The sequence below is a fragment of the Xiphias gladius genome, chromosome 10, assembly GCF_016859285.1.
Source record: "Xiphias gladius isolate SHS-SW01 ecotype Sanya breed wild chromosome 10, ASM1685928v1, whole genome shotgun sequence".
Lineage (NCBI taxonomy): Eukaryota > Metazoa > Chordata > Actinopteri > Istiophoriformes > Xiphiidae > Xiphias > Xiphias gladius.
Genome location: NC_053409.1, coordinates 5,263,720 through 5,276,891, shown reverse-complemented (window position 1 = coordinate 5,276,891; position 13,172 = coordinate 5,263,720). Strand labels below are relative to the sequence as shown.

At 38.3% G+C, this 13,172-nt stretch overlaps 1 protein-coding gene across 1 annotated transcript; it reads left to right on the top strand.

Moving 5' to 3' along the window:
• The first annotated feature begins 393 nt into the window (after window positions 1–393).
• Window positions 394–1,713, top strand: kcnf1b (potassium voltage-gated channel, subfamily F, member 1b). The gene has a single exon (XM_040137918.1). The coding sequence runs from the start codon at window positions 394–396 to the stop codon at window positions 1,711–1,713; it is 1,320 nt and encodes a 439-aa protein (XP_039993852.1).
• Window positions 1,714–13,172: the final 11,459 nt, after the last annotated feature.

Here is a 13,172-nt window from a genome sequence, read left to right as displayed (position 1 = left end):
TTTCACAACATTTTTCACTGATGTTATGAATTAAATTTTATGTTTTATGTTGGAAGATTGCCTTTGGATATTAGCAACACTGCAAATTCCAATCATTAAAGATTGTATGTTGCAGTTTATCTCTCTCTCTCTCCCTCTGTGTGTGTGTGTGTGTGTGTGTGTGTGTGTGTGTGTGTGTGTGTGTGTGTGTGTGTGTGTGTGTGTGTGTGTGGGAGAGAGTGAGAGAGAGACAGAGTGTTAGGAAAAGCTGGCCGCTCAAGCTGTGCCATTCAGTGCATGAATCAGTCTGAGGAGGAAACATTTTACGCGCCGAACAATGTACGTTAATTCTGGTTAGTAAGCATTATTTTAACATTATAGAATTGATATTTATTCAGAAAAACATTTAATAAAATGTGGACAATTCCGAAGCCAAAATACAGGACTGGTTTCTGCGCCGAGGGGGAGATAGCTGTGAACATCGGCGGAGTCCGGGTGGTGCTTTACGGGGATGTTTTGAATCGCTACCCGGAAAGCAGACTGGCTGAGTTGGTGAATTGCTCAACTCAGAATTATGAAGTTATATCGTCGCTTTGTGATGACTTTGATCCGGGCAGAAAAGAGTTTTACTTTGACCGAGACCCTGATGCCTTCAAGTGCATCATCGACGTCTACTATTTTGATGAAATCCACATCAAACGCGGCATTTGCCCCGTCTGTTTCATCAAGGAGATGGAGTTCTGGAAAATAGAGCAAAGTGTTTTAGATGAATGTTGTAAAAGTTACCTAATGGAGAAGGAGGAGGAGCTGAAAGAGATTACGAACAAAGTGAAAGTAATTTTGGAGGATCTTGAGGTGGAGCAGTGCATTACGCGCACCCAGCGGTGCCAGAGGTTCCTTTGGATGCTGATGGAGAAGCCGGGTTCCTCACTGCCGGCGCGCTTCATCGCCATTGCATCATTCCTCGCCATCCTGGTCTCGGCGGTGGTGATGTGCGTGGGAACCATCCCGGAGCTCCAGGTGACAGACTCCGAGGGGAAACTCGTGGAGCACCCGACCTTGGAGGCGATCGAGACCGCGTGCATGTTATGGTTCACGGCGGAATACCTGCTGCGTCTCGCCTCTTCTCCTAACAAGCTGCACTTTGCGCTCTCCATCATGAACGTCATCGACTTTATGGCCATCATGCCTTTCTACGTGGTCCTGTCCCTCACCTACCTCGGTACCACATCCATGATGGAGCTGGCTAACGTCCAACAGGCTGTTCAGGCTCTCCGCATTATGCGTATCGCCCGTATTTTCAAGCTGGCGCGCCACTCCTCCGGGCTGCAGACTCTGACCTACGCCCTGAAGAGAAGCCTCAAAGAGCTGGGGCTGCTCCTTATGTACATGAGCGTGGGGATCTTCGTGTTCTCAGCGCTGGCCTACACCATGGAGCAAAGCCACCCAGAGACCCTTTTCAGGAGCATCCCACAGTCCTTTTGGTGGGCCATCATCACAATGACCACGGTGGGCTACGGAGACATCTACCCCAAAACCGCGCTCGGCAAGTGCAATGCAGCCGTGAGTTTTCTGTGTGGGGTTATAGCCATCGCCTTGCCCATCCACCCTATCATTAATAACTTTGTTGTCTTCTACAATAAGCAGAAGGTGCTGGAGACAGCAGCAAAGCACGAAGTGGAACTGATGGAGCTGAAGTCTGGCAGGGATGCGCGCAGAAAAAGTCGGAATTAAGAGGAGACAGTGGGCGAACCAACAATTTGAGCCAGTAAAGACTTTCTATAACTTATTGTCGTCGGACTGAATTATAAGAGCAATTTCATTTCCAAAGTAAATGTGAAAACAATAATTCATCACGGTTGACAATAATCGAATTAACCAAAAAGGAAATTTGAAACATCTAAAGCTAAAGTTTACGTGCAGAATTAGACACGTAGCTGTTTTCAAGATTTAAGACTTTTGGACGTGCAAACACCTTCGGAGAGCTCCAGACAGTGACACCTGCACATAGTGCCATAATAGAGTTGTTGTTACTCTGCTGTTGCTTTCACTGGGGAATATGTGATGTGTTGCTTTTGCCTCTGGTTCAGTTATCTCGTCCATAACTCTTGTCATTGTGAAGGCTGCTGTGATTGTAGAATTAAATTTTCTCTTTGTGTTTCGACAGACAGTGATTCCTTGTTGAGCTGCAGTAGAAGGATAGGAACACAAAGAAGGAATTTCTTTCCAAAAAGACTTTTCCAAAAATAACCACTAGATTTAGTTCAATCAGACTGCAGAGGTCTCATATTAGGATAATATAAAACAAATAAACATTTTCTCATTTAAAACAATTCTTGTTTTAAGACAGACTTGGAAAAAAAACTCAAACTGGACAAATAGAGCCGTTGTGTGTGCGTGTTGTCTATCATTTTAAGAAATGGCTCAAATTGGAAAATAAGATAAGCTAAAATTATGACTAAAAGTGAGTCATAAGATGCAGCCCACAGAAAACAAGTGTGTGACTAAAAGATTAATCTCCTTTATCAGATTACTCCAGAGTTGAGTGAAGAGGAATATTTTCTGTGGAGACATCGATCAAATTGATGTCTCCACAGAAAAAAAAAAAAAAAAAATCAAGCTTCAAAATAAACCAAGGCCATGAGAACACGTGTTTTCATTTATACATCTTAACTCCTGGAGACATCTAACCCAGCCAGACCTTACCCACAAGTGGCTGCTGAACAGCTGCTGACAATGCTGTATCTTCGCTTCCATCCACTCCGTCCTGTGATGTGAACAAATATTCTGTTTCAAAATTTTTGGTCACCAAAAGTTATTCATTTGAGGTGTCTGTACAAGTTGATTTCTCTATACCAGCCTGCATACTTAATACTTGAAAGTTGTAGGTTCGTTAACCCTAATGTTAAGTTTGGGTTCCTGAAGAGTTTATCAGCTTGATACTTCATGGCTTTTCCTTATTTTATGAGAATGAATTTTAAACATGATTTTGGACTGCCACAGAACATGATACAATACTTCTGTTTGGGGTCTCAGAGACTACATCTGTTAATCATAGTTAAGTACAATGGATTTTCATTATGCTCATATGTATCTGCGATTATGCTGACAGTACTTTTTACCCAGGACTACACCTCCCAAATGCCAAATAATCGATCTCGATTTCTGCTTCACAATAGTTTGTTCATGATTGGTCTGACAGGGAGTTATAACTCTCTGGGGTCTAATTGACCCCAAATATAAGTAGCATCAATATATAGGATAACATATGTACATTTCTCTGTCTGTGAATGACGATGGGGAACATGCATAGCTCATATAACTTATAAAACACCCACTATTTCACTATTTGCTTATTTGTTGTAATAGCTATGCTTTAGCAATGCTCATTTCCAAATTTTGTCACCTCAGTCACATGCCCAGTTTGCGTCCCAGTTTAGTTTTAATAACGTTAAGAGAAAAGAATATATATATATTGAAAGAAAAAAACGGTTGGTTTTGCATTTATTATTTGTATACGTAGAGCACATTTCTACAAGAGGCTGTCCACCTTTTGTGGATGTGGCATTCATTTGCCAAAAGTATACAGTAAAACTACATTTGAAAAACGTGAGCTGTCCTCCCAAAGTGATTTAATGTTTTATGTTTCTTCCTGCAGCCATTGTTTATAGAAACGACACAGGAAAAAATGACAGAAAATGCTTGTTTGGTCAGAATGAAAAACTAGATTTTATTCTACTGAGACAGTCGTAGTGTAGGTGAGGCATGTACAGGCATGGGTCTGTGTTTTCTGTAATCTAAATGAATGGCACTGTTAAACCGTGTAAGTTTCTGTTTTATCTGTATTTGTGCATTGTGTGTAAGACACAATCCAAGACAGCGATCTGTGAGAAACTGCCATCGCTAGCGGGACAACACTTCAAAGCGAGGCTATATACACCCACACACACTGAACACTCAAAAACATTGCCTCCCCACCTCTCTCTCCCTCCACCACCCTACCCGCTGTTTCTCTCTGTCTCCTTCTCACTCCCTCATCCTGCCTGTACCTCCTCATCCTCCGTCTCAGATGATGATCTGTCATCGTCACTGGCTGAGAGAGCAGTAATCAGACGCAGCCATATGTAAAGCGTTAGGGCTGTCATATTTTGAGGGTGTGTAGTGATGCAAAGCTTTACACTCAAAACTTAAAATCTTAAAATTATGTATCGCACTTGGAAGGTAAAAAGGAAGGGATAAATGTTTGTTTTTCAACGTTAAAGTATGAAAGATCTGTGTGAGGATGGGGGAAATTGAGAGACATTACCTGACATTGACTTCAACCAAATATAGCACTTCATGTGTTATGCATCAGCAGCCGTGACAGATGACTCAGTCTCACTTTTGCTGTATGGCATGGACACTCCTAGTTTGAAATTCTGGGTTGCCGACAAAAGTCTCTAATGACCTTTAAAAGCAAAACAGGCAAACTGATCTCAGCTCAAAATCTGCAGCCATGGTATGAACATGTTAATGTTCTAAAGTACAATTCATTTATTTCTGTGGCTCTCCTGCTATGTTTGATCAATGACAACCTGTTAACTAATGCATCAAAGACGTAAGAGCCTCCTTGTCAATACCTGGCTTCCCCCTGTGCACTTTGATGCTTCACAGGAGAGGCCTCCCACGATCCTTACATTCCCAGAGTGCACATGTGTGTTTGGAAGAGGATTTGACAGTAAATAGCTTTTGAGTGACGGAAGGCTTACTGTTGTGAATTGGTCATTTTTAATTAGTTCCCGTGGTAATAGTAATGCAGGCGTGTGGATAGGTAGGTTAGGGTTTAGGTAGTTTCACACACTCTGCATCTTTTCTTTTTCTTTTTTTTTTTGAGGTTTTTTGAGATATGCTGTAAACACTGATGCAGGAGTACTGCGGCAAACATTCATAGAAACTATTCTCAAGTGGCAACTGCTATATGTGAGATCTCAGACAAAAACAAAAGTCTGTATATGCATTCCTCAGTTCCAACTGTTTTTGCTCATGTTGAAAACATTTTCCTCATAAACTGTACATTTTACTTCAAAGTTACTTCAAAGTTTTTTATGAGTGATGCTTACAAATCTTGTTTTATAAAAAGCCAAGTTTAAAGGTTGGGTTCATGCAAACCTTAAGATACCAGAGTAGGGCTGCAAGTCTTGATTCATTTTTTCATAATCTATAAATCTATTTAACATCAGAAAACAGTCAGATACCTTGATTTGTCTGACCAACAGTCCAAAACCCATAGGTTTTAAATTTACTATAACTTTATGAAAATGAAAAGCAGCAAATTCTCACATTTGAGAGGCTGAGACCCTCTAATGTTAGGCATTTTTGTTTGAAAAATTATTTAAACATGGTAACTGATTATCAAAATGGTTGCTGAGTGACTAACTGATTAGCTGACTAATTGCTGTAGCTCTGCGCTCTTGGTTGATGAAGTATTCAGTTGCATAATGGCTTATCTTAGCAAAATTATAAGACTTATTAATGTAATAAACACATCTCAGCACAAAACAGAAAACATATTTTATTTTGATATAAATAAAAAGAAAAACAACAGGAAAGATTATTGAAGTAAAGTACACTCCCTTTATTACAAAAAAAAGAAAGAGAAAAATGAGACAGGTCACAAAGAAGAACACACACAAACACGTATTCAACGAGGTCAATAGTATTAGTACAAATCAGTCCACTAATAAAGGCAGTAGCATATGATAAACCTAAAACAACAACGATAAAATAGACAAATACCGTACATATGAAATAAAATCACATTCAAACTGGGTGTGAAAATATATCCAGTATGACGAAATGCATATCATGTCGTTCAAATGGACACGAAATACCAGCCACTCAACACAACTTTAAAGGTACTCAATACACCATACAAGGGGGGACATTCATATGGAATAAAATTTTCTCACTTTTTGTAATAAATAAGGAGTACAGCAGACAGCAAAGGACAATCAATCGGGTTGGCCAAAAGGTTAAGAATGACTTCAGATTCTTTCAAAGTGTATGAGAAAAGTCACTGACGAATAAGGCTCTATTAATTTATGTAACAAACAGTCATCAATGAGATGGGTACCTATAGTCAAGAGTGATCAGCACTGAGTCACATGGCTCATCCAACCAAGAAACATATTTAGACACTAACCAAACTGTTATAATCCAGTGACCAAATAAAGTTGTACAATTATTTTATATGGTATATATTAAAATGACAAGTGTGTATAAAAACAAATATAAGCATCACAATGGATACATGAGTACACTTTGATGCACCAAATATTTTCAGAATTGGATAATTTGGGCTAAGTGAGATGTCTATCAAAAGACTATAAACCTTCATAACCTCATATTTTTATATAGACAATGAAAAAAATGAATGATAGGTAATGTTAAAGGATTTGGTGGATGTGATGAGCCCACAGAAAGTGATCAGCTGATTTAGCAGTTCCCCTCAGTTCTACAGAGCATTTCACATCTCTTAGTTTATTGTTTTGGTTTACAGTTGACTTTGCAGCACAGTACCAAACCTTATATCCTTTATTTGATGCCATGCTTAACATTATAGCTACAAATCCCCCTCTGCTTTTTATTCTTTCTCAAAAAAGCACATATAATGTCCCTCACCAGCAGTGGTCTTTTGTTGTCATGGCTCCAGTCTTTAAATAACAGTCTCACACTCATTATTCTGCCTCAACGAAGCCTTTTGCTTTTAGACTGGACTCCCACATTGAATGCACTCTGCAGTTCATTGTAATAGATTTAATAGAGCAACACAGTTTGTTTGTTTTTTAATCTACTGCACGTCAGAGGACTGAATCATTAGAGATATTTTAAGGTGTTGCTTGTTGGACATGAAAATAGGAAAGGGATTGTATTACTTGATATCTGATCAAGTCCTTGTGTATAAGATTCCAGTTGGCACTGATGAAAGTTCAAAGTAAGGAGCGGGTCAGTTACTGTAACAATAGTGTGGTTGTACACTTTCTTTTTTTTTCTCTCTCTTTTGCCTCGGTCACACTGGGGGAAATAATCTTTAGAGACCAGTGCTGGGCAGTAACTCATTACTTAGTAATATGTTACATGATTACATGATTATTTTTTTCACTAACGAGTAGTGTAAGGGATTACAATTTGAAATTCAGTAATTACATTATAGGTACTATGATCTACTAATCTAATAATAATCTCATTATAGGTACTATAATAAACCCGGTAACACACTGTTGCTTTGACATTTGGTGGTTGGCTTGTTTGCTGTCTTACTGGGTGTTTGATGGAGGGTTGCTATCAGTTTGGTGTCTTTGTGTTCAGTGGGTGGTTCAAAGTAGTTTTATTTAGATTTTTTGTTTTTCGCTGGCTGATGTGGTACATGTTAGCGACTTGCCCAACACCGTTGGAGACTGATCATCCATTAGAAAAATCCCCTCAACAATCTGATGGCATTCAATTTAGACTTGCTGTGCTGTATTTCTTTATTGTTGCTGGATAACTAGATAGATAAAATGATAAATAAAATGATTGTCACTGTAAAAACTTTCCAGAGTTATAAAATATAAAACACTGTACAGTGTTTTGGCACCTGAAAGCCTTACAACTCATGGACACACTCTCACCAACACATCACCTTGCATTTTTCAAACCAGGACGGTTTTCTATCTAAACGCCCACTAGTTGTCTTGACAGTTTTGAAGCAAAAGTGATTTTTGAATTAAAGATACCCTGAGGAATTTTCTTGTAAGTAAATAAAAATTATGTTTAAACTTGAATGCATTTTCTTCCTCATAAAGAATTAGCAAAGCAGATTTTTTAAATTTGAAACCCATGTAGTTTACATCAATGTCTGCAAGCTTTGAGTCTTCTTCCCTGCACTTTGCTGGAAAAGGGCTGCTTTTCTTGGCACATTACCACCACTTGTTGATTGGTGAAATAATCTAAAAACATTAGTAGTTTTTGCTTCAGGAATGTGCTTGCACACATGCACAACATACAAACAAAACAGGGACCCACTCATTAAACCCTTGCTCCATAGCTCTACCACTGGTCAAAAACTCCAAAAGGTACCTTTAGAGTGAGGCAGTCCAATTTATTAAAAATCATCAAAGCCAACTGTTGCATTTTTTCTTGTGAGAAAAGTAAGATTCTAAAAGTCAGTATTTTCAGGAAATGGCTGTCAAGGTGTTTTGCAATGTGTATGATTTAAGATATTTGTCATACAAGCTCCTGGGTTTTTATTCGTGTCAGTCAAACTTAAGTTATGTATCTGGTGCCAAAAACAACTTTCACACTGGTGCCACGAGGGACAACAGCTAGATGTTAGATGTGATTCCCGGCAACAGAGGGAGACTCACTAAGGATGGATTACTTGTGGAGTGACTCAAGCCATTAATGTATTTCTGGCAGTGTCTTTTGGGAACACATAGACAGTCCAAGTATGTTATTTTTGTGATTTCCATTTTGATTTTTGCGTCTTGTGACGCAGAAGGCACAACTTCACAGAAATGTCTCACATTCAACAGTCCTTCTGACAGCTAAATTACTGATCTTGAGAATTCATCTGTAAAAGCAGCAGGATGGTGTGCTTTCAGATTTTTCCTTTTTTTCAGTCTGATGTGGAGCAAGCACTCAGCTCTGCCCACTCAATGATTGCTTTGTACTCCTCTTTGGCCCAAACTCACTCACAGCTGGTCACTCTAGTTTTTAGGGCAGCTTGTCGCTTTCAGAGAATGTGTTTTCAAATAGCGACACTGGAGCCTCTTTATGTCTCACTTTTTTAGTTTCGCAAAGCACCTCTTGGTCAATAATGCATGTTCTCTCTGTAAAGGACACTGCTGGCAGGGGAGAAAACGTTGTTCTTTCTGGTGTGTTGTGGAAAAATATACTGACCTATGTGTACGTTCTAATTTATGGCACACAAACTGTAACAGAAGGTGAGACACTATACAAGCCTAGGGGCGGAACTCCAAACAGACCTTAATGATAATTGATTGATTAGCAGATTGATGTCTATAACACTTTGTGTTTTCGGTTTCTTGCAGTTACATTAAAATGCAAGGATTCAAGGTTTGAGAAACCAGTGAATACTGTATATATTGAATATATGAATCGTTTAGAATCAAATTGGTGGTTCGTCGCAATAACACACTTCCTACTGTTTACACAACTAAGAAAATGGAAACCAAAAAGGAATTTAGTGAGTTTTTGTGGGCTCTGTGTTCTGCAAAACTAAATCAGAGAAAAAAGGGAAATGTTTGAAAAGATCATACAGACCCACACTGCTGGTGTTTAAGGCAAAAATGTGACCAGTAAAATTCTAACTATAACTGCCTTAACACAGATCACATCAAGTTAAATTTAGTTTGCGTAGTTGTTTTTTTATAGTTTATATTTGTAGAATGCTATACTTTTTTTTATTAAATGAAACATCTAGAAGGGAACTACTTCCTACCAAAGAAATAGTCCCGACATGAAAACTACTACTACTGACATTAAGGTCTGGGGATTATACAGGTCAAATTTTTAGCCATGCTAGCAGTGTGGCTATGGACTGCTGAAATTTTACACAAACATTCATGTTCCCCAGCAGATTTATGGTATTGACCTTGGTGATCCCCTGACTTTTGCTCCAGCACCACTAGCACTTGAAAGTTTTCACTTATCCAATGAAGTAACTTAACATGTAATAGATGGATTGGCACAAATATTTTGTACAGACATTCATGGCATCTCAGACAATGTATCCTAATGACTTACAGAAGGTCAGTTGACTGGTCAGTCTGTCCACCACTTTGTCTAGACTGAAATATCTGTCTAGAAATATTTGTCTCCACATCATCTGTGGAGGTTATATTGGATGTAATATTTCAACAACTACTGGATAGGTTGTCCTGACATTTGGTACAGACATTTGTGTTACCCTCAGGATAGGATGAATCCTAATACGTTTGGTGATCCCTAAACTCTTAATCTATGCCATCAGGCCAATCTGTTAAATGTTAAATATGTGAATGCTAACACGTTAACTAAGATGGTGACCATGGTAAATTTTATACTTGTACATGCTAAATACCAGCATGTTAGCATGGCCATTGTGATCATGTTAGCATGTTAAGCATTCGCCTTCATTATATTTGGGTTGAGGCAAACCAGTAGCTCAAAACGTGGACAAACTATAAAATTACATACCACGAAGGGTAAGTGAAAAAATATGTTTTTTGCAATTTTTGGCCAAGCAACCCTTTAAAGACTGAATACTTTGACTGCTCTAATACTGTAACACAATCTTTTCTTGATCATTTGTTTACCAACCATACAGCACATGTAACATAATAAATGTTTCCCTTCCCTGTTGGTTTGCATATTATGCCCATTGCTCCGACTGATAATCCTCAGATACATATATGCTACAGCAGTTTAGACACAGGGGAGCTATCATCACTTTTTGCATGTTGTTGAACATAGTTTAACAAATCAAATAAGACTGTTAATCATCCGATAAGAAATAAGTGCCCCTTCAGCCATAATAAACACATAACTTAGTGATTCTTGAGAAAGCCCAACTGGGGATAATGTGTTCATAGATCCACTGTTCTGGGATGTACGCCTTTCTAAATATCATTAAGGACATGAAGTAAACTGAATCATATGGTTGAGCTAGCTTCTTATTCACAATCATTTCTTCCAAATTGCTCTTTAAAATGTCACCGGCTGCAGAGACGGTGCAAGCAGGCAAACTCTTTCCTTGAGGGAAGGATGGGAATAGTAGTCCATGGTGTACTTTTGGCCATATATATGTACAGTAACTGCATTTCTAGCACTCTGAACACTTGGGGACAAACAACAAAAAGTGAAACTAATTGGGAAGAAAGCTTGTTCTTTGCTTGAAGGTAGGGTTTTTTTTTTGACAGAGAAACACCAGCTATATAGTCACATTTCTAATTAACATATTCTGATTCCAACATTACTGTGCATATCCTCAAAATAGTAAGAAAGAGAGTGTGCATGTAAAGGTGGAAGTCACATCAATATGCTTCCATTTATTATTATGCTATTTTATTATGACAATTGGTAGTAAATTATTATTACGTTTTCACAATCATCGGCCTTATGGCTGGTAGGCCTCTTCTGGCTCAGGCTGTACTGCTCTTCACTTGATTTAGGCAGTTCAGTTTATTTTACAGATTAAAGGGTTTTCCAAATTATTACAGAATCCAAAACAACAAATGAAACAATTCACCCTTACAGGATTATCTTGGTGTGGCACAATTCAACATAGGTGTTTCACAGAAGACATTTTGACATCAATAGGAAAAGCACAGATGTAGATAATAAAATTAATAATAGCTGAATTCCATTTAGCTGCTTCAGTTTCAGGGTCACACTATTGTGAATGATGGCTTGCTGTCACACTGTCATGACTTACTGAGAAACATGAATAGGATAGAGCCATCATTTATGTTATTAGTGACACCTGTTATTTTCCTACTATTACAATTGAAAGTAGTTAGGTTTCCATCTAAATGTAGCAGAAATTTTAACCAGATTTTGAGAAAACTGGCAAATGAAAATGTGAATTAATGCGTGTTTCTACCCACTACCATTTTTTGGAGGTGGTTTGTAGAGCCAACAGCTGGTTGCACTAATTTTCCAGTCAGAGCACCCCTTTCTTAGTCTTTTCAATTGTCAAACTGACAAAATGGAAATTTCGTCAGTTTCCATTGCACTTTGTCCAATTTTTCTTTTGTCAATACACCAACTTTTCCACTTCAGCCAAGCGTAAAAACATTTTCGTGATATTTTGAGATTTTTTTTTAAAAACTACTTTTATGATGATTGGGGGGGCTTGAGCCCTGAAATAGGGCTACTTGTGTCTGTCAAGCAACACTGTTTGTTTGGAGTCGTGTCTCAGGCCACATGGCAAAATTCCAATACTGATGGTCTGATGGGTTTCAACAAACTCCTGAGAAAAAGTCTGTCTCTTTACCTGCTAAATGCTCCACTATGTTCATGTTCCACTGTTTGCTCTACTGGGTAGCCATTGTACACTGACATTTTAGAGGTTTGTCGGAGACTGCTTCCTGCTGCACCTGGAAATACCACTGATGAGACTGACACTGTTGCGAACTGTAAAACCAAGACAATGTTACATCTTTAAGTCTATTATACAATTCATCTGTGAAACCATTTTGATGATGATGAAGAGGTAATTGAAGTACATAAACTATGAAGAGAATTATATCTCAGGATACAGCTCTGCTGTGTGAGTTAATGACATTTGTGAGGATGCCTGCTGACTTGCTGTAATGGGTTCCAGAGGGGAAACTGTCTTGGAACTGATGACCATTTTGTAAATTTTCTTACAAGCTATTCTAAAGTTAACTTTCAATACACTGCAGCATTCAAATGCCACAGTTCTTGGTAAAAAAATGTATTTGAAGGTAAATAAATAGCTGAAATGTCTTACAAATATCTCCATAGTTGCATTCCAAGCATTTCTATAAGTTCTCTATAAGTTTGAAGAAGGAATTTGGCAGGAAAATGTCAAATGTCCCTCAACAGCTATTTGCACGGCTGAACTACTGAGGCGTGGCTATTTGAAATTCCAGTCTTTCACAGCATATTCATTCCCCTCACATTATCATAGATTTCTGTTTTTACTCATAATTTATTCATATGATTCTAATTCTGCAACAAACGCTCTGTTTCTGTAAACTATACAATCATGTCGTTGAAATCTTATCATTACAATCCAATTCCCGAGGAGACGAACAGCTAAAATGAGAAGAAACTATGGGCGTTAGTGGTTGTCTGTCCAAGTTGAGTTATGCATTGAATGAAGAGGACAAACCTAAATTATTCATATGCTGACTACCTTTTCCTTCATCTTGAACCAAAAAGTGCTTCACCTCTGCAGGAGTTAATAATAGCACCTTTAAAGAAGTAAAAGATGGAAGAGGGTCCAAACTACTGAGGCTCAGAGCAATATCAGTCATTATACCCTTAAGCTTAAGATACTGGACAAACGCAACCTTTTTGCATGTGGTTATTGGGGTGTCTGCTGTTTTAAGGCAAGGTATTCACCAAATAAACTATACTGGTAAAAACAGTTACGTTGATGCATTTTTTTCTTCTGTTTGAATGGTCTGAATATAAATCACTGA

Bases quoted from the DNA above. Each gene is read 5' to 3' on its own strand.
- kcnf1b (XM_040137918.1), top strand. From the start codon at position 394: ATGTGGACAATTCCGAAGCCAAAATACAGGACTGGTTTCTGCGCCGAG.